This window comes from Anguilla anguilla, chromosome 8 (assembly GCF_013347855.1).
Source record: "Anguilla anguilla isolate fAngAng1 chromosome 8, fAngAng1.pri, whole genome shotgun sequence".
Classification (NCBI taxonomy): Eukaryota; Metazoa; Chordata; class Actinopteri; order Anguilliformes; family Anguillidae; genus Anguilla; species Anguilla anguilla.
This window is the reverse complement of record NC_049208.1, coordinates 9,109,272-9,136,404: the sequence shown is the minus strand read 5'-3', so window position 1 is coordinate 9,136,404 and position 27,133 is coordinate 9,109,272. Positions and strand designations below refer to the sequence as shown.

Sequence of the window (27,133 nt, the reverse complement as noted above, 5' to 3'; positions counted from 1 at the left end):
TGTGACCCGGAGGAGGAAGGGGCGGGGCTTCGGCCGCGCTTCCCGGTGCCTCAGGATCGCAGTGCGCTGGTCTGTGTGTCACCAACCAGCCATTACAGAGGAAAAGAAAAGTGGAGGGAATTCCTTTATCACTTAGCTAGAGGAGGTGGTTTTTTAGAGAGAGGAGTCATGTTTCTTAAGGAGAAGAGGTGTGTTTCATAGTGAGAGGAGTCGTGTTTCTTAGCGAGGGGAGGTGTGTTTCCTAGTGAGAGGAGTCGTGTTTCATAGTGAGAGGAGTCGTGTTTCTTAAGGAGAAGAGGTGTGTTTCATAGTGAGAGGAGTCGTGTTTCATAGTGAGAGGAGTCGTGTTTCTTAAGGAGAAGAGGTGTGTTTCATAGTGAGAGGAGTCGTGTTTCATAGTGAGAGGAGGCGTGTTTCATAGTGAGAGGAGGCGTGTTTCATAGTGAGAGGAGGCGTGTTTCATAGTGAGAGGAGGCGTGTTTCATAGTGAGAGGAGGCGTGTTTCATAGTGAGAGGAGTCGTGTTTCATAGTGAGAGGAGGCGTGTTTCATAGTGAGAGGAGGCGTGTTTCATAGTGAGAGGAGGCGTGTTTCATAGTGAGAGGAGGCGTGTTTCATAGTGAGAGGAGGCGTGTTTCATAGTGAGAGGAGGCGTGTTTCTCAGTGAGAGAAGGCATGTTTCTTAAGGTAAATGGACTGCATTTATATAGCGCTTTTATCCAAAGTGCTTTACAATTGATGCCTCTCATTCGCCAGAGCAGTTAGGGGTTAGGTGTCTTGCTCAAGGACACTTTGACACGCCCAGGGTGGGGTTTGAACCGGCAGCCCTCCGACTGCCAGACAATCGGTCTTACCTCCTGAGCTATGTCGCCCCCCCCTTAAGGAGAGGAGGTGTGTTCCTGAGGGAGGAGAGGTGTGTTCCTGAGGGAGAGGAGGTGTGTTTCTGACTCTTCAGAGGGGCTGTCGTGTGACTGCGCGTCCGTATCCATGGTTACAGGTGATCCCGCACGGGCTGGCGTGCCGGAGCGGCCTGCGCGTGGGAGACCGCATCCTGGAGGTGAGCGGCATCGACCTGCGGCACGCCACGCACCAGGAGGCCGTCCACGCCCTGCTGTCCAACCGGCAGGAGATCCACCTGCTGGTGCGCCGGGACCCCGCCCCGCCCGGCATGCAGGTGAGGCTCCGCCCCCCCGCCCTCCCTTCAATCACACACAGACATGCCCCGCCCTCCTCGCTCACACACTCTGGCATACCCCCCCCCCACACACACACAGACATGCCCCTCCCTTTCCACTCACACACACAGACATGCCCCTCCCTTTCCACTCACACACACAGACATGCCCCTCCCTTTCCACTCACACACACAGACATGCCCCTCCCTTTCCACTCACACACACAGACATGCCCCTCCCTTTCCACTCACACACACAGGCATACCCCCCCCCCCAAACACACACAGGTGTACCCCCCCCCCCACACACACACACACACACAGACATGCCCCGCCCTCCTTCGCTCACACACACAGGCATGCCCCTCCCTTTCCACTCACTCACACAGACATGCCCCACCCTCCCCCCAGTCACACACACACACGCACACACACACACAGGCGTGCCTCGTCCTGCTCCTCTCCCCAAAAAGCCGTTCCTCCCCCTCGAGCGTTTGGAAGGCGCCAGCGCTGACTCTTGAGATGCAATAAAACCCGGGGAAGTGCGGCTGCTCTCGACTTCTCCCTGCTGCTCCGGCTGCACGCGCAGGCTACACGCGCAGGTTACACGCGCAGGTTACACGGTCATCAGAACGCGGGGCTCGCTGTCCTGGCGCCGTTCGCCACACTCATGACGCAGGTAAATCGCTCCGTCGCCGCCGACGACGCTCAGAACTGCGCTAAACTGCCGTCTTCTGCGCAGTTCACGGAAGGTTCAGCTCGTCTGTGAGTGCAGGGGAGACCTGCTGGGCAGGTAGTGTCTGAGACAGTGAGTCACTACCTCTGTTCTGCAGCTTTAGTTGCATTAGTTCTGCTGCTGGTGCTTCTGCTCACAGGTAGTCTCTGTCTGAGTCGTAGTTTTGACTGTTCATTGTGCGTTTCCTGCAGTGTTGGGCCCCGGCTGGGGGGGTCTGCCGTGAACAGGGTATCAGTGAGTGCGTTTTTTGTTTTTTGTATTTTCTCAGGTAATCGAGATCCTCAAACAGCCGGGTGAAAAGTTGGGCATCAGCATCCGGGGAGGTGCCAAGGGCCACGCGGGCAACCCCTTCGATGCCACGGACGAGGGCATCTTCATCTCGAAGGTAACGAGCCCACCTTGGCGTTGATTATTGTTTTGCGGAACACTTTGACTTTGCTGCTGATGGGAGGTCAGGTGTGCCCCATGAGCTTCATAACAGGACTACAGTTCCCATCAGACCACAGTGCGATGTGAATACTGTATTATAACTTTATTGTCCACACAGTGAAAATACAGTACACATTTTGAAAGACAATCCAAAAAATACAGACACTGACCTGTACAGCTGCAGCAAGTATGTTGTGATGACACAAACAGCGTAGTTTTATACGAGTGCTCATGGGATTTGAAGTCCGTAACACAGGGTTAGAGAACAGCATCTGGGTTTCACTTCAGGACGTGTGTTAGGTTTCTCTGTTGAACGTTGTCTTGATGCCCGTATCGATGCCCCCCCCCCCCCCCCCAGGTGAGCTCCAGCGGGGCGGCGGCACGGGACGGCCGGCTGCAGGTGGGCATGCGCATCCTGGAGGTGAACAACCAGAGCCTGCTGGGCATGACGCACTCGGAGGCCGTGGGGGTGCTGCGCAGCGTGGGCGACACGCTGGACGTGCTGGTGTGCGACGGCTTCGACCCCAGCACCGCCCCGCCCGTGGAGGTCAGTCCCGGAGGAGGAGGGGGAGGAGGAGGAGGTGTAGGGGGTGGGGGAGGGGGAGGAGGAGGAGGAGGAAGAGCTCCGTGTTCACTCTGCATCTCAGAGCCTGTGCACTATTCTGGGAGCAGCTTTGGCTTTTACAGCAGATCTAGGGTTCGGTCCCAAAACCCGGTACCTGTTCCTTTTTCACGGGTGCCTACCGGACCGATTCGCAACGGCAATATCGGCGCCACGCGCTAACACTAGCTAACGTTACACTCCCTCTGTCCACTCTTAGTGAGAGCAGGTACTGTTACCAAGCAAGCTAACATTAGACTTGGGCAAAATGCCAAATGCACAGCTGTGTAACTTGAAGTATAATTTAATATTAAATATTAAAATTAAATATTTAAACAATTACTCTTTATTTCAAAGAAGGTATTGGTTCAGGCACTGTCTGGGTCACCGGTATCATTTTCAAAGTATGTATGCATCAATATCAGAAAAATCTAAATGCCCATTCAAGCTCTCTACAGATCCGGTTAGGATATGGAGAAGCAGATCCGGTTAGCATATGGAGAGGTAGATCCGGTTAGGATATGGAGAGGTAGATCCGGTTAGGATATTGAGAGGTAGATCCGGTTAGGATATGGAGAGGTAGATCCGGTTAGGATATGGAGAAGTAGATCCTGTTAGGATATGGAGAGGTAAATCCGGTTAGGATATGGAGAGGTGGATCCGGTTAGGATATGGAGAGGTGGATCCGGTTAGGATATGGAGAGGTAAATCCGGTTAGGATATGGGAGAGGTAAATCCGGTTAGGATATGGCGAGGTAGATCCTAGATCAGCAGTCAGGTGCTGAGCTTCATGCTAACGCTAATGTTCATAGCGGCACAGATTTCACAGTGGCGTGTATGTGCATACGTGTGCGTAACTTCCGCGTTGTGGCCCCCCCCCCCCCCCTCCTCCTCCAGACCTCCCCCGGGATCATCGCCAACCCGTTCACCACGGGCATCGTCCGCAAGAGCAGCCAGGAGAGCATCTCGTCCATCGACCGGGACCTCAGCCCCGAGGACGCCGACGCGGAGCAGCCGGTGAGCCCAAACGCCTGCTCCCGTTTACCGACCTTCGGCCACCGCGCTTTTAAGGCTTTACATTTTAAAACTCAGAGGAAGTGTGCGGTTTGATCAGGCTCAAATCAAGTCCAGTTCTCTTGTGAAAAGCTGACTCATTACTGTACGCCATAATGTCAGCTTTGCCATTTGTGATTTGCCTTATTGAGCTTGATAAATTATCTGTGTTTGCATAAAACACTTTCTGTGGGAAAGAGAGGGGGAAGATTGTGCTGTTTCATGGCCCGGTGCAGCCTAATAACACTCTCCTTTCATCTCTCACTTGCTCTTTCTCTCCCTTTCTTTCTCTTTCTTCCCCTCTGCCTCTATCTCTCTCTCCCTCCCTATTTCTCCCTCTCTCTCTCTCCCCCTGTTTCTCCCTCCCTCTCTCTCTATCTCTCTCTCCCCCTCTCCTTCCCTTTCCCTCCCTCTCTCTCTGTCTTTCTCTCCCCCCCCCCCCCCCCTCTCCCTCTCCCTCTGTTCCAGGAAGTGGAGAGACAGCGAGGGCCCACCCAGTGGGAGAGAGAAGAGGAGAAGAAAGTGGTGAGTGCTACTCTCGAACAGACGCACTCGTCCTCCACCGCTCCCCCCATCCCCACTGTGCCCCCAAATGGAGGGCTCGGTTTCAAATTCACACGACACTGCATTTCAGTGCATTGCCACCCATACCCCCCCCCCCCCAATTTAAACTCACAATCAGATTTATGGATGACATGCTTCCCTGAATCAGGAAATGTTTTTTGGTAGCACTTGGATTCGGTGGTTGAGAAGGCGTACCTAGGAGATCCGATTGTGTAAAATAAGAAGCATTTCAAACAACGAATGCTTATTTTTTTAACCCTTTACGGTGTAAGATTACTTACCTGAACATTCTAATGCTGATGTCACAAGCACTGCTGGTAACTGAAAGCGGTGGAGCTCTAGAGCACTGATTTCTGAAACATTCCAAAAAAACCTACTCTGCAGAAGGGTGTGTGAGGTGAGTCTTCCTACTGGATTATTAAGGGTGTGGCTGTTCTCGAAGACGCTCCTTGAAGTGCATACTGTCTCTCAGTGCCAACGCACACTGCAGCTTATGGGCTCTGCTCTTTCTGTGGGGAAAGCTGCAGGAGCCTTGCTCTAACATGTGTGGACTCTGCCCCCCCCCCCACCCCCCCACCCCCCCGCTTCTTCTCGTCTTTTCTTGTCCTTTGTGGTGCTTGGCTGTCATCCCTTCGTTCTGCTGCGTTTGACACGTTTGGCTTTCTCTCTGGCACCTGCCTGGCTTCTCGTAACCTTCCCATCCTTCTGTCCTCTCCTCTGCCCCCCTTCTGCTCCTGTCTGAAAATTTGCCTTGCCCCCGTAGCCTTGACCCTCGCCCTCTGTGCCTGCCCTGGATGTCTGGCTGACCCCCCCCCCCATACCACTCTTTTTGGCTGTGCCCCCCCCCCCACCCCCGTCTGAATGAGCGCACGCATCTGGAGTGTGAGCGGGCCGGTCGCCTGTTGTAGGAGGAGGTCGGGGTGAGGGTCGAGGATGTGCACTACCCCATATTCTCCACCAGGGGGAGATGAAGAGTAGCCACTGGCCTCAGGCTCTCTGAGGCAGCGAGGAAGAGCACTGCTGGGAGCACGAATTACTAAATCCACTACAGCAATCAGCAAGAGGGCTGCTATTCAGCTGACCATAGCTTTCCTTTCACTATGAACCGCAAAACTGATGACTTCACAGTCGACGGGAATGGGTGTGAAAAGGCGCTTTATTTTGCTCGTCTGTGTTGTGGAGGACCGGCTGCCGCTTCCTTGCTGATGCAGAATAGGGCCTCTGTTTCTCCTCAGGGCTGACCCCTGACCCTTGACCCTCCTGACCCCTGCTTGTCTTCCTTTCCCTCAGAACTTTGGTGTGGAGCCCCTCAAACTGGACTACAGGACACTGGCCGCTCTGCCCACCACCAGCCTGCAGAAGGTCAATCGGGTGAGTCACTCCCTGCCTCCACACCAGCCCATCCCAGGGGACGGCCAACTGCGTTCCTCCTCAATATTGGGTAGTTTAGGAGCTGGGCCTCCACCCGAAAAGTTTCCGGATTGATTCCCAGGTGTGGCACGGCTATCACTATTGAGCAGGGTAATTGCTCAATTAATTTCATCAGCAAATATTTAGCTGTAGGAATACAGTGCTGGATAAGTGAATGTTCTTCTTTAAGCCTTTAAGGCATCAAGTATCACAAGTACGTGATTATAAAGTTGTTAAATGAACATTCTAATGCTGATGTCACAATCACTACTGGTGATTGAAAGCAATGGAGTTCTAGAACATTGACTTAGAATTTTGGTGAAGAAAAAAAAAACATTCCAAAAAACCCACTCTTTCTAAGGGTTAATTGACTGTGCAAAACCAGCAAGTAATGCAGTGCACCCAGCACAGCATAAGAGCTAGCCAACTGAGCAGTACATCAGCATGGCCAGTCTTGCTCTCCCTGTAATTTTGATTCAGCGATTCAGCGGTAACCGTGGTTACAGAATAATTCCCAATGAAGGGCAGGCTGTTCTTGTTCTGGCATGGTTCTTTGATGGTGTCTGGCAGGAGTGATTATGGAACGGTCCGCATTGTGTTTGTGCTGAGAAGCCAATGCGTGCTGAAGCCAGTGGGTACACACCGTGGATGAAACACCACTGTCAGAGTGATTTAGTAATGGGCCTGTGAGCTCAACACTGTGAGCATGTTACTTTGTCGGTAAGAGGTGAGAGGCGCTTGGGTTGTCCATACAGTGTAGACACCCCTCCTCGTGTTATTTCAGTCCTTAACAAACAGGCGAAGAGCAAAAACTCTGTTACCCTTAACAGTTCCAGCTTTAAGTGATGGGCTAATGCTGTCATCATTGTCCCATAGGTGGTCATTTCATTGAGTTTCTTCCAAAACACCATGAGAATTCAGCGGTGCATTATGTCACATTTAATCTGGGTGGCTTTCTTCTGGTGGCACAATGCTGTATGTGTACTGGTCTTTCTGGCACTTTTTTTTGTGTTCTCTTGCACATAATGTCCTGTTTCACTGAGATTTAGATTAATTTGGTTAATGGACTGTTGATGCAGGGCTTGTAGGGCTGTTGTGAGGGCACCAGAACGATCACGTGAGCTCTACTGCCCCCCCCCCCCAGTCTAGTGAGGGAGGCAACAGCAGTTAGTGCGAGCTGGAGCGTGGTTGGGTTGGGGGGAGAGGAGAGCAGGGCAGGCTACCCCCGAAATCCCTCTCTGCGGGTTCGGGCCGATGACCGCACCTCCTCGTTTGTCTTCTGCAGACTTCTTCCTCTGAGCACCAGGGGGTGGGCAGCCCCTGCCGGGATGCCCCGTCCTCGCCCCGAGATGCCCCCTACTCGCCCCGAGATGCCCCGTTCTCACCGATCGCACAGCCGGTGAGCGCACCTCCTCTCGCACTGCTATGGGTCTACAGCTCCCTCTAAAAGTTGTGTTGAGTTGTGTCCTTGATAACGAAGTCGCTCTGTTCCAGTCAAGGCACCGATGCTGAACTTCGATAGGAGCCAGGGTGTTATGTTCAGGTGAAACCATGATGGAGCATTTTGGCCATGCACGCCAGTGTTCGAGGTCTGGTGTCAAAAAGAAGGCACTTATGTTGAGAAGGATGTCATTCCTACGAACCTTCATGGTGGATCTTAGATATTTATGGTGTTATTTTGCATCTACTGGTTCTGGTGTTCTTGTCAATGTCAATGGAATCATGAACTCCAGGAAGTACTGAGACATTTTGGCCAAAAAACCTGATTATCCCCTCCTACCAGGAAGCTCAGACTTGGCCACAAATGGTTTTAACAGCAAGATAAACCAGCAAGATTTTGATCAAGCTCAAAATCAGCCATGAAATGGTTTTGCTGACGTTCAAAATGGCCGTTTTACAACGGCCGCCTCGGGCTCCAGACTTCCATCGGATGGAAAATGTGTTTTCCCAGAGAGGGCTGTCGGTTGTCCACCCTTCACCACACAACCAACACCCTCCACCCCCCCCCCCCTCCACCCCCTCCTCTTTTTTGCTAGCAGAAGGCCCCTCGCCCCAGCCCCCTCCAGTCTCCCGTGTGCTCCGGGAGGGAGACGCGTTTCGTAAGTTGGCCCCCCTGAGGCGCCCCTCAGCGCCTGACTTCCTGCTCGTCTATGCGGGGCGGAGCTTGGTGCGCGGCGGCGACGGCGGGGGGGCGGGGGGGTGGACGGTGGGAGGGGGGGGACAAAAAAAAAAAAAACAAAAAAAAAAACTGCTTTTTTACGCGCTGGATGCTATAAACGGGGCCTGGGGAGTTCTGCGTCTGAAAGCTTGGGGTCCCTGAGCTACGGTCTTAACAACATCCTTTCCCAGCGGCGATGCCATCCTCCTCCTCCTCCTCCTCCTCCTCCTCAGCACTCTTCCTCTTAACGCTGTAAGGAAAAAACAGCGGCCGGGTGCGAGCTGTTCCTTACGCAAGGGGCCCATTTGTGTTTTTTTGTTGTCTTTCAGGCGAACATTAATCTGGTCTCCAATGCGTCTCCTAAGGAGAACTCGCTGGTGAGTGTCCGCATTGCAGTCCAGTCCATCTCCTGTGATTGTGCTCAAACTGAGCAAAGAGAGTCATTTTATTAGTTATTTATAACCTAGTCGCGGAATACACCTGGGCTCTCTTGTAGGAATAATGTCTTGCAGTTATTGTTGCTTCTTTCATTGAAAGCTATTTAAGTTCTTCTCAGGCCAGGACTGATGTATTGGTTCATGAATGGATAATGTCTTGACAATCTTGCAGAATTGTACTGAGCACTTGTACTGAGAAATTTGGGATTTCCTTTAAAAATCAGCCATATACTACTACTTTGAATATTAAAATATATATTAACACTGAAATGAATATTAAAAGTTAATGCAGTTATATCACTATATTAACTATCGTAAATTAAGCCTGATCTCACACACTCCTTTATGAAGCGTTGCAGGTCAGAATAAAGTATTTTTTTTTTTTTTTTTAATCTTTATTAACGCTGGTGTGTGCTTTACAGACTCGGCCGGGTGTGATCCAGCCCCTCTCTCGTGTGTGGCAGAGCTCCACGTCGCCCAGTCCCGAAGGCCGGGGCAGCCCCAACCCCTTCCACCACAGCCCCTCCCCCGTCAGCTCGCAGGCCTCTGTAAGAACCTAAATATTTAAGCAGCCACAAACTGCCCGATATCCAGTTGGCTATTCACTAGACGAACTCTCCCGCGTTTCATGAAGTGTGGCACAGTGGGGAAGTGTGGCACAGTGGGTAAGGAACTGCGCTTGTAACCGAAAGGTCGCAGGTTCGATTCCCGGGTAAGGACACTGCCGCTGTACCCTTGAGCAAGGTACTTAACCTGCATTGCTTCAGTATATATATCCAGCTGTATAAATGGATACAATGTAAAGTGCTATGTAAAAAAGTTGTGTAAGTTGCTCTGGATAAGAGCGTCTGCTAAATGCCTGTAATGTAATGTAACACGGTGTTATTAGCGTGCGCGTTTGAGGCGTGTTTTCAGTGGGTTTTTAAGCGGGATGGGTCTGACACTAGCGTGTCCAAAGTGCTGAAGGCTTGTTGCAAGTGGAATCCTCCTACTCTGTCCAGGAGCCAGCCTGAGTTGCCTTAGCTGGGCTCGGCTCTGCATGAACAAACTTGCCGCCTCTTCCACGCTCACTCCAAAAAAAGACCTGTTTTCCTACAGCGGGACAGCGGGGAGCAGGGATATATCTAGAGAGTGTTTACTTGCTCCAGATTTCTCACCGGTTTCCACTGGACTAGCCAGCGTTCTGCCATTTGTTGATAAAACTCTTCGCACTGGAGCCTGGTGAAATGAGCTCATCTGCAGTGAATACAGTCGAAGTCATAAGTTATTCTACAGCCTACGTTAGCTCCAGAGACTTGTGCACTTGCACAGCACGTGACCTCAAAACCCAGGTTAAAGCCACTCGAGATTTATGGTAATTGAGCCGAGGCTTTTTCCTGTGAGAAATGTGGTGGCTTTCTCAGCACGCCCTTTTAACCGCTGAGGTTGCAGACAGAAATTCATCCCCTAGCTTTCCTATATATTTGACAGTTGGTGAGTCCCATTAATATGAGTGTTTACTTTGTATTTTATGAGGTCGGTAGTGCAAATATCCTCTCCGCTTAACTCCTCTACACGGTCTGGTTTCCTGCTCTCTTTTTCTTCCTTTGGTCGTGAGGTCTCACTCTGTTCTGGTTTCATGTTTCCCTCTCTCACTCGAGCACCCTCTCCTTGTCCTGCTTTCCCTCTTCTTTCCTCCCCTCCCGTTCCTCTTTCCTCCCCTGTCTTTCTCTCCGTTCTGCCCAGCAGCCTTTCACCCCCTCCCCTCTCACGCCCGACGAGTTTCCCACCAATAGCAAGCAGGCGTACAAGGCCTTTGCCGCCGTCCCCCACTCATTGGCTGTGCTGGAGCCCCGTCAGGTAGGCTGGGTCCCGCCCCCCGCTGGCCCCCGATAGGCTGCTCTCCTATCCCACAATTCCCTGCAGTGGAGTTCTACAGCCACCACACGATTTGACTCAGCATGTTGAGGCGCTTACCCCAAGCGTTGTGAAGGTTGCCTTCCTTGCATGGAGACCACAGCCAAATGGGGATCTTTCTCGCTAATCTTTAACTTCAGAGTTCAATAGGCTGGAATATCGTCCTTGATTTAGAAGTACTTCTCTCTAGGGGTTTCGTCATACTTGTTCCTGGTTATGGTTATACACTTTGTTGTACGTCGCTCTGGATAAGAGCGTCTGCCAAATGCCTGTAATGTAATGTAAATGTAAGTAGTGTTGTGTTATATTCAGGTCAGTGTCTTTAGTTGTCCTCTCCGTAAGTCTACAAACTCTCGTCCTGCCTTCTGAAGATCTTGCTGAACTCTTGCATGCTTCCTCTACTGACTAACACCTGGCTCTATGTGTGTCTGCAGGAAAACTCCGCCCAAAAGAACAACATTCACCCCAGGCATATGTCACCAGAGGTGAGTCTTCCTAGTCACGGCAGTGAAACTCGTGCCTTGTGAATTTTTCTTTGTGTGTGACAAGTTAAATTCTCTCTTCTGGAAATGGTGTAACTACAGTAGAAGGCTTGTTCTGCAGGTGAATTTACTCCTGTTGTTCCAGCTGTGTAGGAAACTGGTCATATGCCACAGTAGTGCTGCGTTCTGAAGGCTGGTATGTGTAAATGTGGGAAAACCTGCCGGGTTGTGGTATGAGATGGACGAGAGAACGGTATGCACTGTGGAGAGGTTTGTTTGTTGGAGAGGAGCAGACACTGGAGGTGTGGAGTTCAAGTGCCTTCAAAGAGGGCAGAGGTGACACATCCGCAGGTGCAGCCAGCTTTGTGATGCGTGACTACGAGTGGTGGCAGTCCTGGTGTGTAAACAGTGTGTGTGTGTGTGTGTGACAGTCCTGGTGTGTAAACGGTGTGTGTGTGACAGTCCTTGTGTGTAAACGGTGTGTGGCAGTCCTTGTGTGTAAACAGTGTGTGTGTGTGTGTGTGACAGTCCTGGTGTGTAAACAGTGTGTGTGTGTGTGTGTGACAGTCCTTGTGTGTAAACAGTGTGTATGTGTGACAGTCCTTGTGTGTAAACAGTGTGTGTGTGGCAGTCCTTGTGTGTAAACAGTGTGTGTGTGACAGTCCTTGTGTGTAAACGGTGTGTGTGACAGTCCTTGTGTGTAAACAGTGTGTGTGTGACAGTCCTTGTGTGTAAAGGTGTGTGTGTGACAGTCCTTGTGTATAAACAGTGTGTGTGTGTGACAGTACGTAGCTGGTGCAGAGACCTCTCTGTGGCTCTTGCAGCTGGACGAGGTGTTTGAGGATAAGGGGCGGGGCAGTGGGAGCAGAGGGAAGGACAAGCCCCCCATCTCCCCCCGACCTCCCATCTCCCCCTCCTCCCCCCGACCTCCCATCTCCCCCCGACCCCTCGTCTCCCCCCGGCCTCCCATCTCCCCCTCCTCCCCCGTCTCCCCCCAGCCCCCCGTCTCCCCCCGGCCTCCCATCTCCCCCTCCTCCCCCGCCTCCCCCCTGCCCCCCGCCTCCCCCCGACCCCTCGTCTCCCCCCGGCCTCCCATCTCCACCTCCTCCCCCGCCTCCCCCCTGCCCCCTACCTCCCCCCGACCCCTCATCTCCCCCCGGCCTCCCATCTCCCCCTCCTCCCCCACCTCCCCCCGCTCCCCCCTCTCTCCCTTCTCCTCCGACCGCAAGGAGTACATGAACATGGCGGCAGTGCCTCGCCTCTCCCGGCCCTCCCTGGAGCTGCAGGTACCTGTCCCGTGCGGGCGCCGGGCCCGGACAGGGTGTGGCCTGGCTGTGGGCTCTGCTGGGCTCTGTTGGAGATGGCATCGGTGACCGTAGACTGCACTGGTGGCAGAAGTGGGATCATAGATTCTGTTCTTCTGTTACCTCAGTCCTTTCTGGACTCTAACAAGGGCAGAACCTTCCCTAATAAGCACCAGGGCTTTTTTAAATTCTGAGTGCGCCAACCTGATGCCATTTACGCCCCCCAAACCTGCTTACGCCATTAACGCTAATATCATTGTGAGGACTCGAGACCATTCCAAGTGCATTGTGGGGAAAGTAGTTCCTGGTACATTGTCCTCCCTCTCCTCCCTGGAAATTCAGATGAGGAGCAGAGAGGCACCAAAGTACTGCTGCAATGTACACACACTGGCCCTCCCCCAATCCACCATTCATTACAGATGTCCTGAAACTATGTTTTAACCTGTTAATGTGCATTTGGTGGGGCGACATAGCTCAGGAGGTAAGACCGATTGTCTGGCAGTCGGAGGGTTGCCAGTTCAAACCCCGCCCTGGGCATGTCGAAGTGTCCTTGAGCAAGACACCTAACCCCTAACTGCTCTGGCTAATGAGAGGCATCAATTGTAAAGCGCTTTGGATAAAAGCGCTATATAAATGCAGTCAATTTACCAATTTACCAATTTAAATTCCTTTATAATTACATTTTTCTAGAATGCCACGCACAACACAAATAAGTTATTTTTGGTGTAGCCTTCACTCGGTGTAATTATAAGTGTTGACAACATTTTGATCATGAAATGAATGCATGCTCTGCTGTTTCTACATGAATTGCATGTTGATAACAACTTATAGCATGTGACTGGGAGTGGGGATGCTCCTTGTGTGCAATTGAGATTGCATGTGGGGACAGTACCTGTGTGTAAAAGTCATGTGGGGACAGTACCTGTGTGTAAAAGTCATGTGGGGACAGTACCTGTGTGTAAAAGTCATGTGGGGACAGTACCTGTGTGTAAAAGTCATGTGGGGATAGTACCTGTGTGTAAATGGCGAGTGTAATAGTCCTTGTGTGTAAAGGTGTGTGTGTGACAGTCCTTGTGTGTAAACAGTGTGTGTGTGTGTGACAGTCCTTGTGTATAAACAGTGTGTGTGTGACAGTCCTTGTGTGTAAAGGTGTGTGTGTGACAGTCCTTATGTGTAAACAGTGTGTGTGTGTGACAGTCCTTGTGTGTAAACGGTGTGTGTGACAGTCCTTGTGTGTAAACAGTGTGTGTGTGACAGTCCTTGTGTGTAAACAGTGTGTGTGTGACAGCCCTTGTGTGTAAACAGTGTGTGTGTGTGACAGTCCTTGTGTGTAAAGGTGTGTGTGTGACAGTCCTTGTGTGTAAAGGTGTGTGTGTGACAGTCCTTGTGTGTAAACGGTGTGTGTGACAGTCCTTGTGTGTAAAGGTGTGTGTGTGACAGTCCTTGTGTGTAAACTGTGTGTGTGTGTGTGACAGTCCTTGTGTGTAAACAGTGTGTGTGTGTGTGTGTGACAGTCCTTGTGTGTAAACAGTGTGTGTGTGTGACAGTACGTAGCTGGTGCAGAGACCTCTCTGTGGCTCTTGCAGCTGGACGAGGTGTTTGAGGAGAAGGGGCGGGGCAGTGGGAGCAGAGGGAAGGACAAGCCCCCCGTCTCCCCCCGGCCCCTCGTCTCCCCCCGGCCTCCCATCTCCCCCTCCTCCCCCGCCTCCCCCCGCTCCCCCCTCTCCCCCCTCTCCCCCCTCACCTCCGACCGCAAGGAGTACATGAACATGGCGGCAGTGCCTCGCCTCTCCCGGCCCTCCCTGGAGCCTCAGGTACCTGTCCCGTGCGGGCGCTGGGCCCGGGCAGGGGTGCGGCCTGGCTGCTGGGCTCTGCTGGAGATGGCCTTGGTGACGGTGACGGCATTGGTGGCAGAAGTGTGGGACCGTGTCGCAGGGGTTTCGATTCTGTGCTTCTGTTTCCTCGGTCCTTACCGAACTGTAGAGGTGCAGGACCCTCCCCCTTGATGAACACCAGGGCCTTTATCTCTTTACGCCTTACGCCTTTATCGCTAACGTCAGCGTTAGGGGACTTCCAAGTGCATTGTGGGGGAAACAGTTCCTGGTACCGTCTCTTCCCTGGAGTGTCAGTTGAGGAGCAGACGGGCATGTGCAGTGGTGCTGTTATTCCATTCAATCTAAATGTCCTCAGACAAACATTTGACCTGTCAATAAATGTGCTTTTAACACACAATTATAACTTGCTTTTTAATTCACAGTTACATTTTTTTATAGAATGCCATGCACACAGCACAAAAAAAGTGGTTATATTCGGAGTAGCTGTCACTCAATAAAATGATTAGTATTGATGCTTTTTGATAATGAAATGAATGCACTGCTGTTCTATATAAATGGCGCCGTCGAGCATGAAATCTGAGTCTCCCCGCTGGACTCAGCTCATGCTGTGCTCAGGCTACGCTTGGACTGCTCTGCAGCGGGGGGCCCTCTCACCAGCCCAAACTCCTCGGTGCTCCCCACGTCAAATCCGCTCCTGTCACTCTCTCTCTCTCTCTCTCTTCCATCGCGGGTTGTATCTGCGTTTTTACACTCGCAACTGTTTACATCTGCCTCTGTGTGGGCTGAGGTCGTCCCAGAAACCTGGGGAGTTGCTCATTGGGCCTTCGCGCGAGCGAGTGGATTTCTGGGTACTTACGGTGTCTTCCTCAGATCTCCCAGCATGCACTGTTTAGCCCTCTTTCAACGTTGGTGAAACCCTCAAAACCCACTGTGTGCACACATTGCTTTAAAGGAGAACGCAAAAGGAAAAAGAGAAACGTGCATTCTTTGCCAGATTTCTTTTATTTGCACGGAACTATTAACTATGTGCAGTTGTTGTAATTGTATTGAGTTAGCTGATTTTTATTGCGGTCAGGAACCAGAGAATTTCACTTTCTCTGTATGTTTGGTTTATTTTCAAGTGAGTTATCTGGGCAAGTTCTTCATTTCAAACACGTCTCAGTTGGAGATTCCAGAATTGGCACTTTGTACAGCAGTCGAATCACAACTTCAAAAACTGAAAGATGAATATTTGATCTGAAGTTTCTGAGTTTGTGTTTCCCAGGGAACCTTATGTAACGATCGCCTTTTAATTCTTCATTGCCACCGTGCCAAGGCTCCATTGAAATTGGCCTCTATCGCAATGGGACTCGCCTGAATAAGCAAAGGGCTAAATAAATAAAATTAACGAGGCGCAATTTGAATTCGTCGACTGGCTTCAAATTTTTTGTTCAGCGCTTCAGTAATTAATAATGCATTAAAAAAAATATCTAATATTATGGTTTTTATCCTTCCGAATCTCTGATAAAAATTTGGGTTCTCCTTTATCTGGGGTTTTGCCCTTGCTTTTGTAATCATGCCCCCCCTACCCCCTCCCTCCCGACCCCCCCCCCCCCCCCCCCCCCCACCCACAGACCCCACCCAGCAGGGGGCTCAGCAGCCCCGAGCAACGCTCCTTCAGGGACCGGCAGAAGTATTTCGAGATCGACGTGAAGCACCAGACGCCCGACAGCAAACCCAAGCCCCGCGTGTCCCTGGTGGGAGAGGACGATCTGAAGAAGATGAAGGAGGAGGAAGGTCGGTCGGTTGCTTGCCTCTCTCTCCTGCTCTCGTCCTCTCAGAAATGCAGACCCCACCGACCCCGTGTCCCCGCGGGTTTCCTCTGGGTACTCCAGTTTCCTCGCACGATCCCAGGAGAGTGCTGGTTAGGCTAGTTGGGAGGGGCCTTGACAGGGCGTGGCTGTAAAAGAGCATGTGTGCTCAGTCAGCCTACCCTGTGTAAGTGAAGCTTAATGGAAAAATGGAATTGAGAAGCTGAGGGTTGATTTAATTCCACCCGATCAGACTCTGATGCTGTCTGTGGAAGAGCCTGCGTAGTTGGAAGGCTCATCAGTACACTCTTCTCCCATTCCCCCCCCCCCAAACCCCTCGGGACGTCCCGCCCGCAGCGAGGAAGATTGACCAGTGCGCCCGGGACTACCTCCTGTACGACGAAGACGATGATGACGAGGAGGAGACCTTCATCTCGCCCAAGCAGATGGCCGAGATGAAGGCTCGGGGGAAGGTGGTGCTGGACGGGGTGGAGTACAAGGTGGAGAGCGTGGCCAGTCCCCAATCTGCCACGCCCCCTGGCTGCCCGGCCACGCCCCTCGGCTCAGGGTATGGCTTCCCATCAGTCTCTGTACCAGCCTCCCACCTTCCTGTGCTGTGTTCCACATTTAACTCTTTAGGATGTGAGGTCACAAACATGTGACTAGAACGTTCTTAACTGAACATTCTAATGCTGATGATGTAACGATCACTACTGGCAGAGTAGAGCAATGGAGTTCTAGAACACTCTTGTAGAATTTTGAAGAAAAAAAAACCATTCCAAAAAACCTACTCTTCAAAGGGTTGAAAAACCTATTTTTAATGATAAATAAGTAATAAGAATAATTTAGCTCTACATGCATTGTTGTTGTTAATATATTTTGTTCAGCTCAGCTGAAAGCTAATTAATAGTACAGCAGGGTCATTTTTTAGTGGAATTGTTAAAACTGGTGCAGCCCTGGTCTAGTATAGTAGTTATGACTGTCTGGTATGGGCTTATTTGGGCAGACCAGCTAGTGTTTGACACACACACACACGTGAACACACACACTCACACACACACACACACACACACACGAAACAGCCCTCAGGTGTCAGTAACTGCAGACGGTGCTGCACAGGAAACGCTGACGTTGGCGCTCTGGTTCCCCAGGTCTGTATCCGCGGACGGGAAGGCGGAGTCTCAGAGGAACTCTCTGGAGGACGGCTACAGACCGGAGCAGAGGCCAAACTCCATGTCCGGGTAAAAACGTCCCCAGCATTGATTTTTTCATTGGAACGGTCATTGTTATTGCACTCAGGCCCTATTTTTGAATAGCCTGTGAATCGTTGGGACCACAATTTCACACTGATTGCTGCAGAATTGAGTCTGATCTTGTGTACCCCTGTGTACCCCGGGTGTGTGTGTGTATTTACGCGTGGCCGTGTGTGTGTTTATGTGTATTTATGCGTGCCCGTGTGTATGTGTGTGTATTTACGCGTGTGTGTGTGTGTGTGTATGTGTGTGTATTTACGCGCGTGTGTGTGTATGTGTGTGTATTTACGCGTGTGTGTGTGTGTGTATGTGTGTGTATTTACGCGTGTGTGTGTGTGTGTGTGTGTGTGTATGTGTGTGTATTTACGCGTGCCCGTGTGTGTGTGTGTCGGCAGGCTGAGCCCTGTGTACCCCGGGGACTCGGGCGCTCCGATCCGGACGGCGAAGGCGGAGCGGCGGCAGCAGGAGAGGCTGCGCATGCAGAGCCCGGAGCTGGGGCTGAGCGTCGCCCCCGACAGGGAGCTGTCCCCCGCAGAGAGGCGCGCCCTGGAGGCCGAGAAGAGGGCCATGTGGAGGGCAGCGCGGTGCGAATTACACACGCGACCCGCACATACACGCAACACGCACACACACACACACGCACACACACACGCACGCACACACACGCACGGACACGCACACGCACACACACGCACACACACGCACACGCAACACGCACACACACACACACCCTCACGCACACGCACGGACACACGCTCACGCAACACACACACGCACACGCTCGCACACGCACGCACGCACACGCACACACACACACACGCTCACACTCCCACACACACTCCCACACACACACTTACGCATACTCGCACTAATAAATAACACATACATACACATACACATGCACACCACACACGCACATGCATACACCCACACGCACACGCACATGCACACACACACACACACACACACACATCCGCACAACACCACACAGCACATACTTGCGTGGACATGCACTCTTGAATTTTCCGCTCCATCCTCACCTGCTATCTCATAGACTCCCAGAGCACTGTCCCCTCTCTCACACACTGACGGTGCTTCTGGGAAACTGGTGAAAGGAGCACAGTGAACTCGGGCCCTACAGCTGAAGGCCGGAACGTAGTCGCCATGGGATTTCATTCCGGAACCTTCTGTTCCGTCCACTCTCTTCCGTCCACCCCGCCCCCCCCCTCCTTCTCTCTTTCCTCCCTGTGGTTTAATGTTGTCAGATGTACTTCTACTTATTTTTCTCTCCTTTTGGTGTAGGTGTTGTGTCGGTAGGGGTTCAGAACTGAGCTCTCAAAGCTTGCTGGGAAATTGCCGCCCATAGAAGAAAATTGGCTCTAAGGAGGGGGGGGGGGCGGGGGGGGGGGGATCTGTTTCTTTTTTTAGCTGTGTAGATGTAATTATGCATTCAGTCTTGTTGCTCTGGGATACAAAGACAGAAATCGAATATTAAATTGAATCCATTTTTAGCTTGGATTTATGTTCAGTTTGCTTTGTGTTTGTTTCAGTGAAGTAATTTTGAATCAGATTGCAATAAGCATTCCTACACACAAATATGGCAACAAATAAAAGACAACATCATCAGGCCCGAGGATATTTCTAGACTATCCCTGGCTGTCTCCATGGTTACCGAAACAAGTGTCAAATAAGGTCAAGCCTCCGTTTTAAAAGTAAATGAGTATATCACGATGGAGCTTCTGGTTTTGCGTAAGTAAATGTTACAGCAAGTTAGATTTTATTAGGTGTCCCTTCCATAAGAAATTAGAATGACTTTTTCTTATTGCTGAATCTTAAAGTATGTCTTCTAAGTTATGGATTCGAGACACATTTGTTGTTGTATTTTTGTAGGGTGATATGAATGCATTTATCAGGAGTAGTGTGTGCCGGGCGGGGGGGATCGTATTTGGATTACAGGACTCCTCTTGGATTTCACACACACACCTACGCTATACTGTATCGGCCAAGTAGTGCTTTCACATGCACTATAGACTGTGAGAAATGAGAGAGATCCAGCTTCACTTAGTTTGCTTCACTTGATTTGCCAGCTGGCCTGCTGGTCCCTCAGGGGTTTTAACGTGTAATAATGATATTTAACTCTTAGTTGTGTCAGCTGCTGTGAATGGTTTCCAATGTATAAATATGTATTTCTAATTTAAAGATTATAACTGATGAGCAATACATTAATTTTGACTGAACACGGGAGCTTGTTAATTATTGAAATGTTCAGCTGGCCGCAGTCTAAATGTGGCCTTTATTCGGCAAAAATCCGGTGTCTCTTTACCGCTGTTAATTCTAAGATGTCCGCCGGCGAGGCGAAGGAGGTGCAGACCTGGTGAACCCCTGCTTGTGTTCTTTTCCTCCCTGCTGTTCTCTTTCTCATGAGTTCTCGTTTGTTTCCTTAGCCCTCTTGTGTGTTTGTGCATCACCAGTCTCTGTCTTTTCCTTCCTCTTTCTGTGTATGTCTGTCTGTCTGTCTGTCTGTCTGTGTATGTGTTTGTTCTCTTCTTCCCTGTGACCTGACTTCCTGCTTGGCCCCTCTCCACTCCCCTTCCTCCTCCTCCTCCTCCTCCTCTTCCTCCTCACCCGGCCGTTCGGCCCGTCCCGTGCCAGACCCTATGGGCTGGAAGAGGATGTTAGACAGTATGAGCAGAACCTGGCCAAAAGGCTGTACCAGGCCCGCGTGAGAGCGGCTCAGAGCTCCGCCTCCAACGCCCCGCCCACCAGGTCTGCGCCCAGTCGATGCCTGCTGCTTTGCATCGTGTCAGGGGGGGTGGGGGGGTGGGGGGGTGGGGGGGATGGGCGGGGCATCATCATCTGGAGCTGCGCTCGCCATTCTGTCTGTTCGTCTGGCTCATCCAGCAGTTCTGCACGTTTTCGTGCTCCAGTTTAGCCGCTTGGCTGTCTCACACTCATCGCTGTAGCTGTTTCTCTGTCTCACACTCATCGCTGTGGCCGTTTATCTGTGTCACACTCATCGCTGTGACCGTTTCTCTGTCTCACACTCATCGCTGTGGCCGCTTCTCTGTCTCACACTCATCGCTGTGACCGTTTCTCTGTCTCACACTCATCGCTGTGACCGCTTCTCTCTCTCACACTCATCGCTGTGACCGTTTCTCTCTCTCACACTCATCGCTGTGACCGTTTCTCTCTCTCACACTCATCGCTGTGGCCGCTTCTCTCTCTCACACTCATCGCTGTGGCCGCTTCTCTGTCTCACACTCATCGCTGTGACCGTTTCTCTGTGTCACACTCATCGCTGTGACCGTTTCTCTGTGTCACACTCATCGCTGTGACCGTTTCTCTCTCTCACACTCATCGCTGTGGCCGCTTCTCTCTCTCACACTCATCGCTGTGACCGTTTCTCTCTCTCACACTCATCGCTGTGGCCGCTTCTCTGTCTCACACTCATCGCTGTGACCGTTTCTCTGTCTCACACTCATCGCTGTGACCGTTTCTCTGTGTCACACTCATCGCTGTGACCGTTTCTCTGTCTCACACTCATCGCTGTGACCGTTTCTCTGTCTCACACTCATCGCTGTGACCGTTTCTCTGTCTCACACTCATCGCTGTGACCGTTTTTCTGTCTCACACTCATCGCTGTGACCGCTTCTCTCTCTCACACTCATCGCTGTGACCGTTTCTCTGTCTCACACTCATCGCTGTGACCGTTTCTCTCTCTCACACTCATCGCTGTGACCGTTTCTCTGCCTCACACTCATCGCTGTGACCGTTTCTCTGTGTCACACTCATCGCTGTGACCGTTTCTCTGTCTCACACTCATCGCTGTGACCGTTTCTCTCTCTCACACTCATCGCTGTGGCTGTTTCTCTGCCTCACACTCATCGCTGTGACCGCTTCTCTCTCTCACACTCATCGCTGTGACCGCTTCTCTCTCTCACACTCATCGTTGTGACCGCTTCTCTCTCTCACACTCATCGTTGTGACCGCTTCTCTCTCTCACACTCATCGCTGTGACCGTTTCTCTGTCTAACACTCATCGCTGTGACCGCTTCTCTCTCTCACACTCATTGCTGTGACCGCTTCTCTCTCTCACACTCATCGCTGTGACCGTTTAGTGTCTCACACTCATCGCTGTGACCGTTTTGCTGCTACACACTCGCTGGCTCTCTCCTCTTGGTCTCTTTCTTTCCTCCCTCTCCCCCCCCCCTCCTCTCTTCCTCTTCATCCCTGTTTTACTCCCCCACCCTCCTTTTCTCTCTCTCCCCCCCTCTCCTCTGCATCCCTCTCTCCCAGCCTCTCTGACATTCTCTCTCTCTCTCTCTCTCTCTCTCTCTCTTCTTTCAGTATGAAGTCACTGGAACAGGATGCGCTCAAAGCCCAGATGGTGATCGCCAAGTCGCGCGACTCCAGGAAGCGCAGCACCCTGGACCAGCTGTCCGAGTCCCCGTCTCCGGCGGCCACGCCCTCTCCCACGCCCCTGGAAGGTCAGGCGACAGCAGCCTCCCCTGTGCTATTACACCAAGGCACAGTCCCTCCCAAATGCAGCTGTTACACAAAACATGTCACAGTCCCTCTTTAATGCTTCTATTACACAAACCAAGTCACAGTCCCTCTGTATTGCTACTATTACACAAACCAAGTCACAGTCCCTCCGTAATGCTACTATTACACACACCAAGTCACAGTCCCTCTGTGATGCTACTATTACACACAGCAAGTCACAGTCCCTCTGTGATGCTACTATTACACACAGCAAGTCACAGTCCCTCCGTAATGCTACTATTACACACACCAAGTCACAGTCCCTCCCCAATGCAACTATTACACAAAACATGTCACAGTCCCTCTTTAATGCTTCTATTATACACACCAAGTCACAGTCCCTCCGTAATGCTACTATTACACACACCAAGTCACAGTCCCTCCCCAATGCAACTATTACACACAGCAAGTCACAGTCCCTCCGTAATGCTACTATTACACACACCAAGTCACAGTCCCTCCGTAATGCTACTATTACACACACCAAGTCACAGTCACTCTGTGATGCTACTATTACACAAATAAAGTCTCACATTCCCTTCGTAATGCTACTATTACACAAACCAAGTCACAGTCCCTCTTCATTGCTACTATTACACAAACCAAGTCACTGTCCCTCCAGTCCCTTCTCAGCAATCACAGGTCTACAGCATTTTTACATTACATTACAGGCATTTAGCAGACGCTCTTATCCAGAGCGACTTACATTGTATCCAGTTATACAGCAGGATATATACTGGAGCAATGCAGGATAGGTACCTTGCTCAAGGGTGCAACGGCAGTGTCCTACCGGGGAATCGAACCTGCGGCCATTAGGTTACAAGACCAACTCCTTAGCCATTATACTACACTGCCACTCACACGGTTCTGTTTAATTAAAATTGAAAAACATTTCAATGTAAACTTTCATTATTTTATATATTCCTTTAGTTCGTAGACACTTTGACCAAGAACTCTAACCCTGTTAAGAGTCACAGACGAAGGATGCCAAACTGGGCACAGATTATACCCTTTTAGCATCTGCAAGGCACTCAGAATAGAAAAACAACGGGTCATTTCCCCGATTTCACACTGATCATTTTGTGTCTTTTTTTCTCCCCTGACAGACGCCAGCCCCAAGACTGTGACATCACCGGGCAGATTGGTAAGGACCGGTTATTAGTTCCTTTTTAGTTTTTTCCCCCCTCACCCTTGGTTGGGGTGTCTCATTAATACGTGTGCGTTGGGGAGGATGTGCATTTGAAGGATGGCTTGTGACATGTATTCAGTCCTCTTATCAGCCTAGGTTTGCTGTCACATAATATTGCCATATTCCGTGTGTATGAGCTGCTTATTGTAACCTCGACTAGCATTGGGTGTTTATCTCGTATTCCCACACGTTGATTTTTTTACAGGAACCCCACACACTGTGTTTCTGTTCATCCTGGATTCTTTATCTCTCTCTCTCTCTCTTCCCTCCTTCATTCTGTAGTCTTCCTCTCCTCCACAGGCATCTCAGAACCAATTTTTGCTGCAGTTCCATGAAACCTAAAGTTCATTGGTTTATCTATAGAACCAGGCCCGGGCCAGTATTAAGAGCCTAAATAGTTCCCTAATGGAGTGCATACACTTGGTACACAACACTACGACCAATAAACAGATCAATGTAAAATGGCAAGTGCAATTTTAAAATGTTCTAATTAACAGAAAAAAAAAAAAACATAAAATTTAGACATTTCATCGTTTCATTCTCTTTTAAGATAGTGCTTGTGAGTAGTATGCTGAAATAGGGAAGCATTACTTTTTTGCATATTCAGATCGGTCCTATGGACAGTAGTACAGCAGCCCAACATTTCTTTCACTCTACACTATTGTGCTCTTTTGTTTTGTCCCCCTCCCCCCCCGCACTGTGATCACATGATGAACCCCTGCCCCCCCCCCCCACGCTCCGTCCCAGCCCCCCCCCCATGTCAGCATTCCGGGGGCGGGGGCCCCTCGTATATTTGGAGTGGAGTGGAGTCAACATTCCACCGTTTATTACCCTCAGAAGTACCTGCAGCTCTTCCCCTCAATTTATTTATATCCTCATTTCAGTTCGTGCCATTTTTCCCAAACAGATGAGCGGTCACACACTGGCCAAAAAGACCATTTCCACATTTATAAGCGATTCTCCGTATAACAGTATGCACTGTGAATTTATTGCAACTGATATATTTCAGAGGTTTTTTTAGGATGACAGATTTGAATTTCATCTTCCTGATTACCCGTCTTGCGTCCAGGGTTAATCCACCAGGTAGCTCGCACTTTAGACATCCACTGCATTCCGAACGCCGTCTGTCTCCTCCTCGGAGCTGTAGGTCTCACCACTAGACTGAGTTAAGTTTTGCTTTGAATATGTCCTTTAAAGCTGGAAGCACTGTGCACACATTTCAGCCTCAATAAAGGCCCAATTGGAGTCCAGACAGGCTGGTTTTTTAACTCGACGTGCTTAATTGAAACAAAGCGATGCGAGAGAAAAAAAAACCCCCAAAAAAAACAGTGAAAGCCTCCTCCCTTGACTGTACAAACTCAGTGCCTCGCACAGATGAAAATGTCACATAAGTCACTGTATGGGGGAAAACTCTGAAACCAGAGAACAAATGATATCCATCCGCGTGATAAATTGTACGTTGTGTTCTAGGCTGCACAATAGGTCACAGTGGTAAAAAAAAAAAAACTTGTATTATTTGAGTTTGCGCGTCCTCTGAATGTTGTCATTGATGATTAAGGCAACTTGACATTTTTAAAGGTTCAGCACTACCTGCCGAGAGATTTGCTAGCTCAGGACTTTTTAAGGCACACCTCGACATCAACTGAAAATTTCACTCCTGTACTAAAGGTCAAACTCACATCCTAACATCCATTCATAACCGCATTAGTCAGCCTCAGCCAGTCCAGTACACATCCCACTTCCTGCTGTTGGGCCCACCTCCCTAAATGTAATGGCTCCACCCCCCTGTATGGGTCATGGCTCTGCCTCCCTTAAATGTAATGGCTCCACCCCCCTGTATGGGTCATGGCTCCGCCTCCTTGAATGTCATGGCTCCGCCTCCCTGAATATCATGGCTCCACCTCCCTGTATGGGCCATGGCTCCGCCTCCCTGAATATCATTGCTCCACCTCCCTGTATGGGTCATGGCTCCGCCTCCCTGGATGTTATGGCTCCACCTCCCTATTTGGGTCATGCTCCCACCTCCCTGTTTGGGTCATGGTTCTGCATCCCCGAATGTCATGGCCCCTCCTCCTTGTACGGGTCATAGCTCCTCCTCATTTCTCACTCCTATTTGCTGTCCCTTCTAGTCCCTGTCAGAAAAGAAGTTTGACTACCGCCAGTTTGCAGCAATTCCCTCTTCCAAACCTGTATACGACATCCAGGTATCACCTGCATGCTCAGCTCCCAGGCCTCAGCATCCTCCCTCCAAGCCTCTCTGCTCCCCCTCCCTCCCTTTTTCCTTCTTCCACCTGGCCGATGGACGATAGGAATCTTTATACCGCAAGCCTTTTAGTGAAGCCATGCTAGAAACCAGACCATTGATTGGAAGGACCTTCTAGTCTTAAGAGGCCTCCATCTTTGCTCTCAGTTGCAAAGACTACATAGCGCAGAGCTTTCCTTATTTGTCAGTTATGTCCATCCTGGAATACCACTGTAACAGGAAGTCTGGATTTGTAATTAAACCCATCCCGCTTAGGTTCACTGACAGACCATTTGAAAGGAGGCCATATTATGTGAATAGCAGCTGCCGCCCCTCTAAATCACTTCCAGACTTGTACATCTTTGACTCTCTGCAGCAGATACCAGTTATTAATGAACATTTCCCACTATTGATTACTATGAAAATAAGTCTAAGCCCTAAAACCTCCCATGTTGCTACATTCACCAATATCCTACAAATACTCCACTTTCTTAACATGTAGCATAAGCGATCCATTGTCACTTTACCCACTTTACCCACCGCAGCCTTTTCCCTGAAGAACTTCCCTGAAGGTCTTCTGCAGTGGCTGGAAACTTTAAAATAAAATATCACTCGTGTCAGTTCCCACGTCTTCATACCCTGTGTTGCTTTTACACCGTGAGTCCAAGCAGCTTTTAAGCCATTTAAGTGAAAGAGGTCCAAAATGGCCTCCACTCCAAGCAACTGTCATATAAACACGGGCTCCAAAGTGGCCATGGTTCGAAATGCCACTGAGGAGCCATTTTAGCCACTTCAGGACTAATAGATTTAGTCCTGAAGTGGCATTCTGATTACGTAAGAGCAAACGGTGGGCTTGACAGCGCACGTCCACCACGACGTTCGCTGAAGTAGCCCGCGGTGGTTGAGATTATGAAATGTGCTCTCGAGAGTCGTCGACCAGGACCGAAAGCAACACGGGGTATAAAAAAAGGAACTCGGTACGAGCGAAAGCAACATGGCGGTATAAAAGTGAGCCAATCAGGAGATGCCCAGGAGGCGTCCGTAGGCTGGGGTAACGCCTCCGTGGGGGTGGGATGCGTTTAAAGAGCACCGAGAGGCTGAGAGAGCTGGGGAAAGTTTCCGATTGCTGGCAGCTCATCCGTGGGCCTGTCCGTACTGCTGTCTGTCTGTCTGTCCGCCCGCTGGGTTGCACTGGAGAGCCGGTTCCTGTGTTTTGTCGATGTTGTGTTGGTGTGTACCCGCTGCTGTTGTGCAAAGTATGCTGTTAAGTGCCGAAAGGCCACCCAATGGCTTTCCACCTCGTGCCCCCCGTATTCGGACCCGCTGTACAAAACGCCTATTTATCACTCACAGTGTTCATTTTCAGCAAATATGCATCAGGGTGAAATGCACAGTTCCAGAACTGACCTGAGATGTGGAAGCGTATGTCAAAGTGTACTTAGGAGTCCAGTTAGATATCCCACGGCAGCGTATCTGTCTTACTCTTGGTTGGAGGAGAACATGACAAGGGCACGTTTGAGACGTGTGAAAGTGGATTTTGCCGGATGCCGTTTGGTGGACCTTCAAAGCGTTGTGGGCGCAGTGTGTGCTGTGTGCAGAGTATTGGTTTGTGTTTTGACGTGTGAACTTGGCACATACCCTTGGCTGTACCCTCCACCCTTTTCTGGTGCCTGTAAATTCCAGTCCTGGGCACAATGGAAGCTCTGTGGTTTTAAGGTCAGAAGGAAGCCTCACATGTATAGACGTGTCTTCTGGGAACTGAGGTTCTTCAGGGCTGAAGGGGTTTTAATCCTGCATGGGACAACCCTGGAACAACAGGACAGATGCTGGCTTGGGGGTACAGCCACTTGGATCAACGGATGCTGGGCTTTGCGTTGCAATGAAGGGGTTCAGGAAAAAGCAGCCATTTCGTTTCCAGGAAACCGATGGAAACCTCCCTTCTGCACATACGCGTCGGCCCTGTCAAATCCCATAGGCTACGCATTTGAGTGGGAGTGGATTAGGTGGCAAAGTCCCAGCGACAAGCCTGTGACTGA

The 27,133-nt window shown here is 50.7% G+C and overlaps 1 protein-coding gene across 1 annotated transcript in view; it reads left to right on the top strand.

Annotated features, from left to right (window-relative positions):
* The window catches only part of LOC118233662 (protein scribble homolog), a 98,110-nt gene that overhangs the window by 64,739 nt on the left and 6,238 nt on the right, over nucleotides 1-27,133 (top strand). The window contains 19 exon segments of the mRNA XM_035429471.1: nucleotides 997-1,173; nucleotides 2,178-2,294; nucleotides 2,697-2,885; nucleotides 3,837-3,956; nucleotides 4,461-4,517; nucleotides 5,847-5,927; nucleotides 7,252-7,365; nucleotides 8,454-8,501; nucleotides 8,984-9,109; nucleotides 10,290-10,400; nucleotides 10,892-10,942; nucleotides 15,692-15,854; nucleotides 16,226-16,436; nucleotides 17,020-17,109; nucleotides 17,517-17,705; nucleotides 19,774-19,887; nucleotides 21,469-21,608; nucleotides 22,773-22,810; nucleotides 24,985-25,059. Coding sequence (XP_035285362.1) covers nucleotides 997-1,173; nucleotides 2,178-2,294; nucleotides 2,697-2,885; nucleotides 3,837-3,956; nucleotides 4,461-4,517; nucleotides 5,847-5,927; nucleotides 7,252-7,365; nucleotides 8,454-8,501; nucleotides 8,984-9,109; nucleotides 10,290-10,400; nucleotides 10,892-10,942; nucleotides 15,692-15,854; nucleotides 16,226-16,436; nucleotides 17,020-17,109; nucleotides 17,517-17,705; nucleotides 19,774-19,887; nucleotides 21,469-21,608; nucleotides 22,773-22,810; nucleotides 24,985-25,059 — 2,211 coding nt within the window.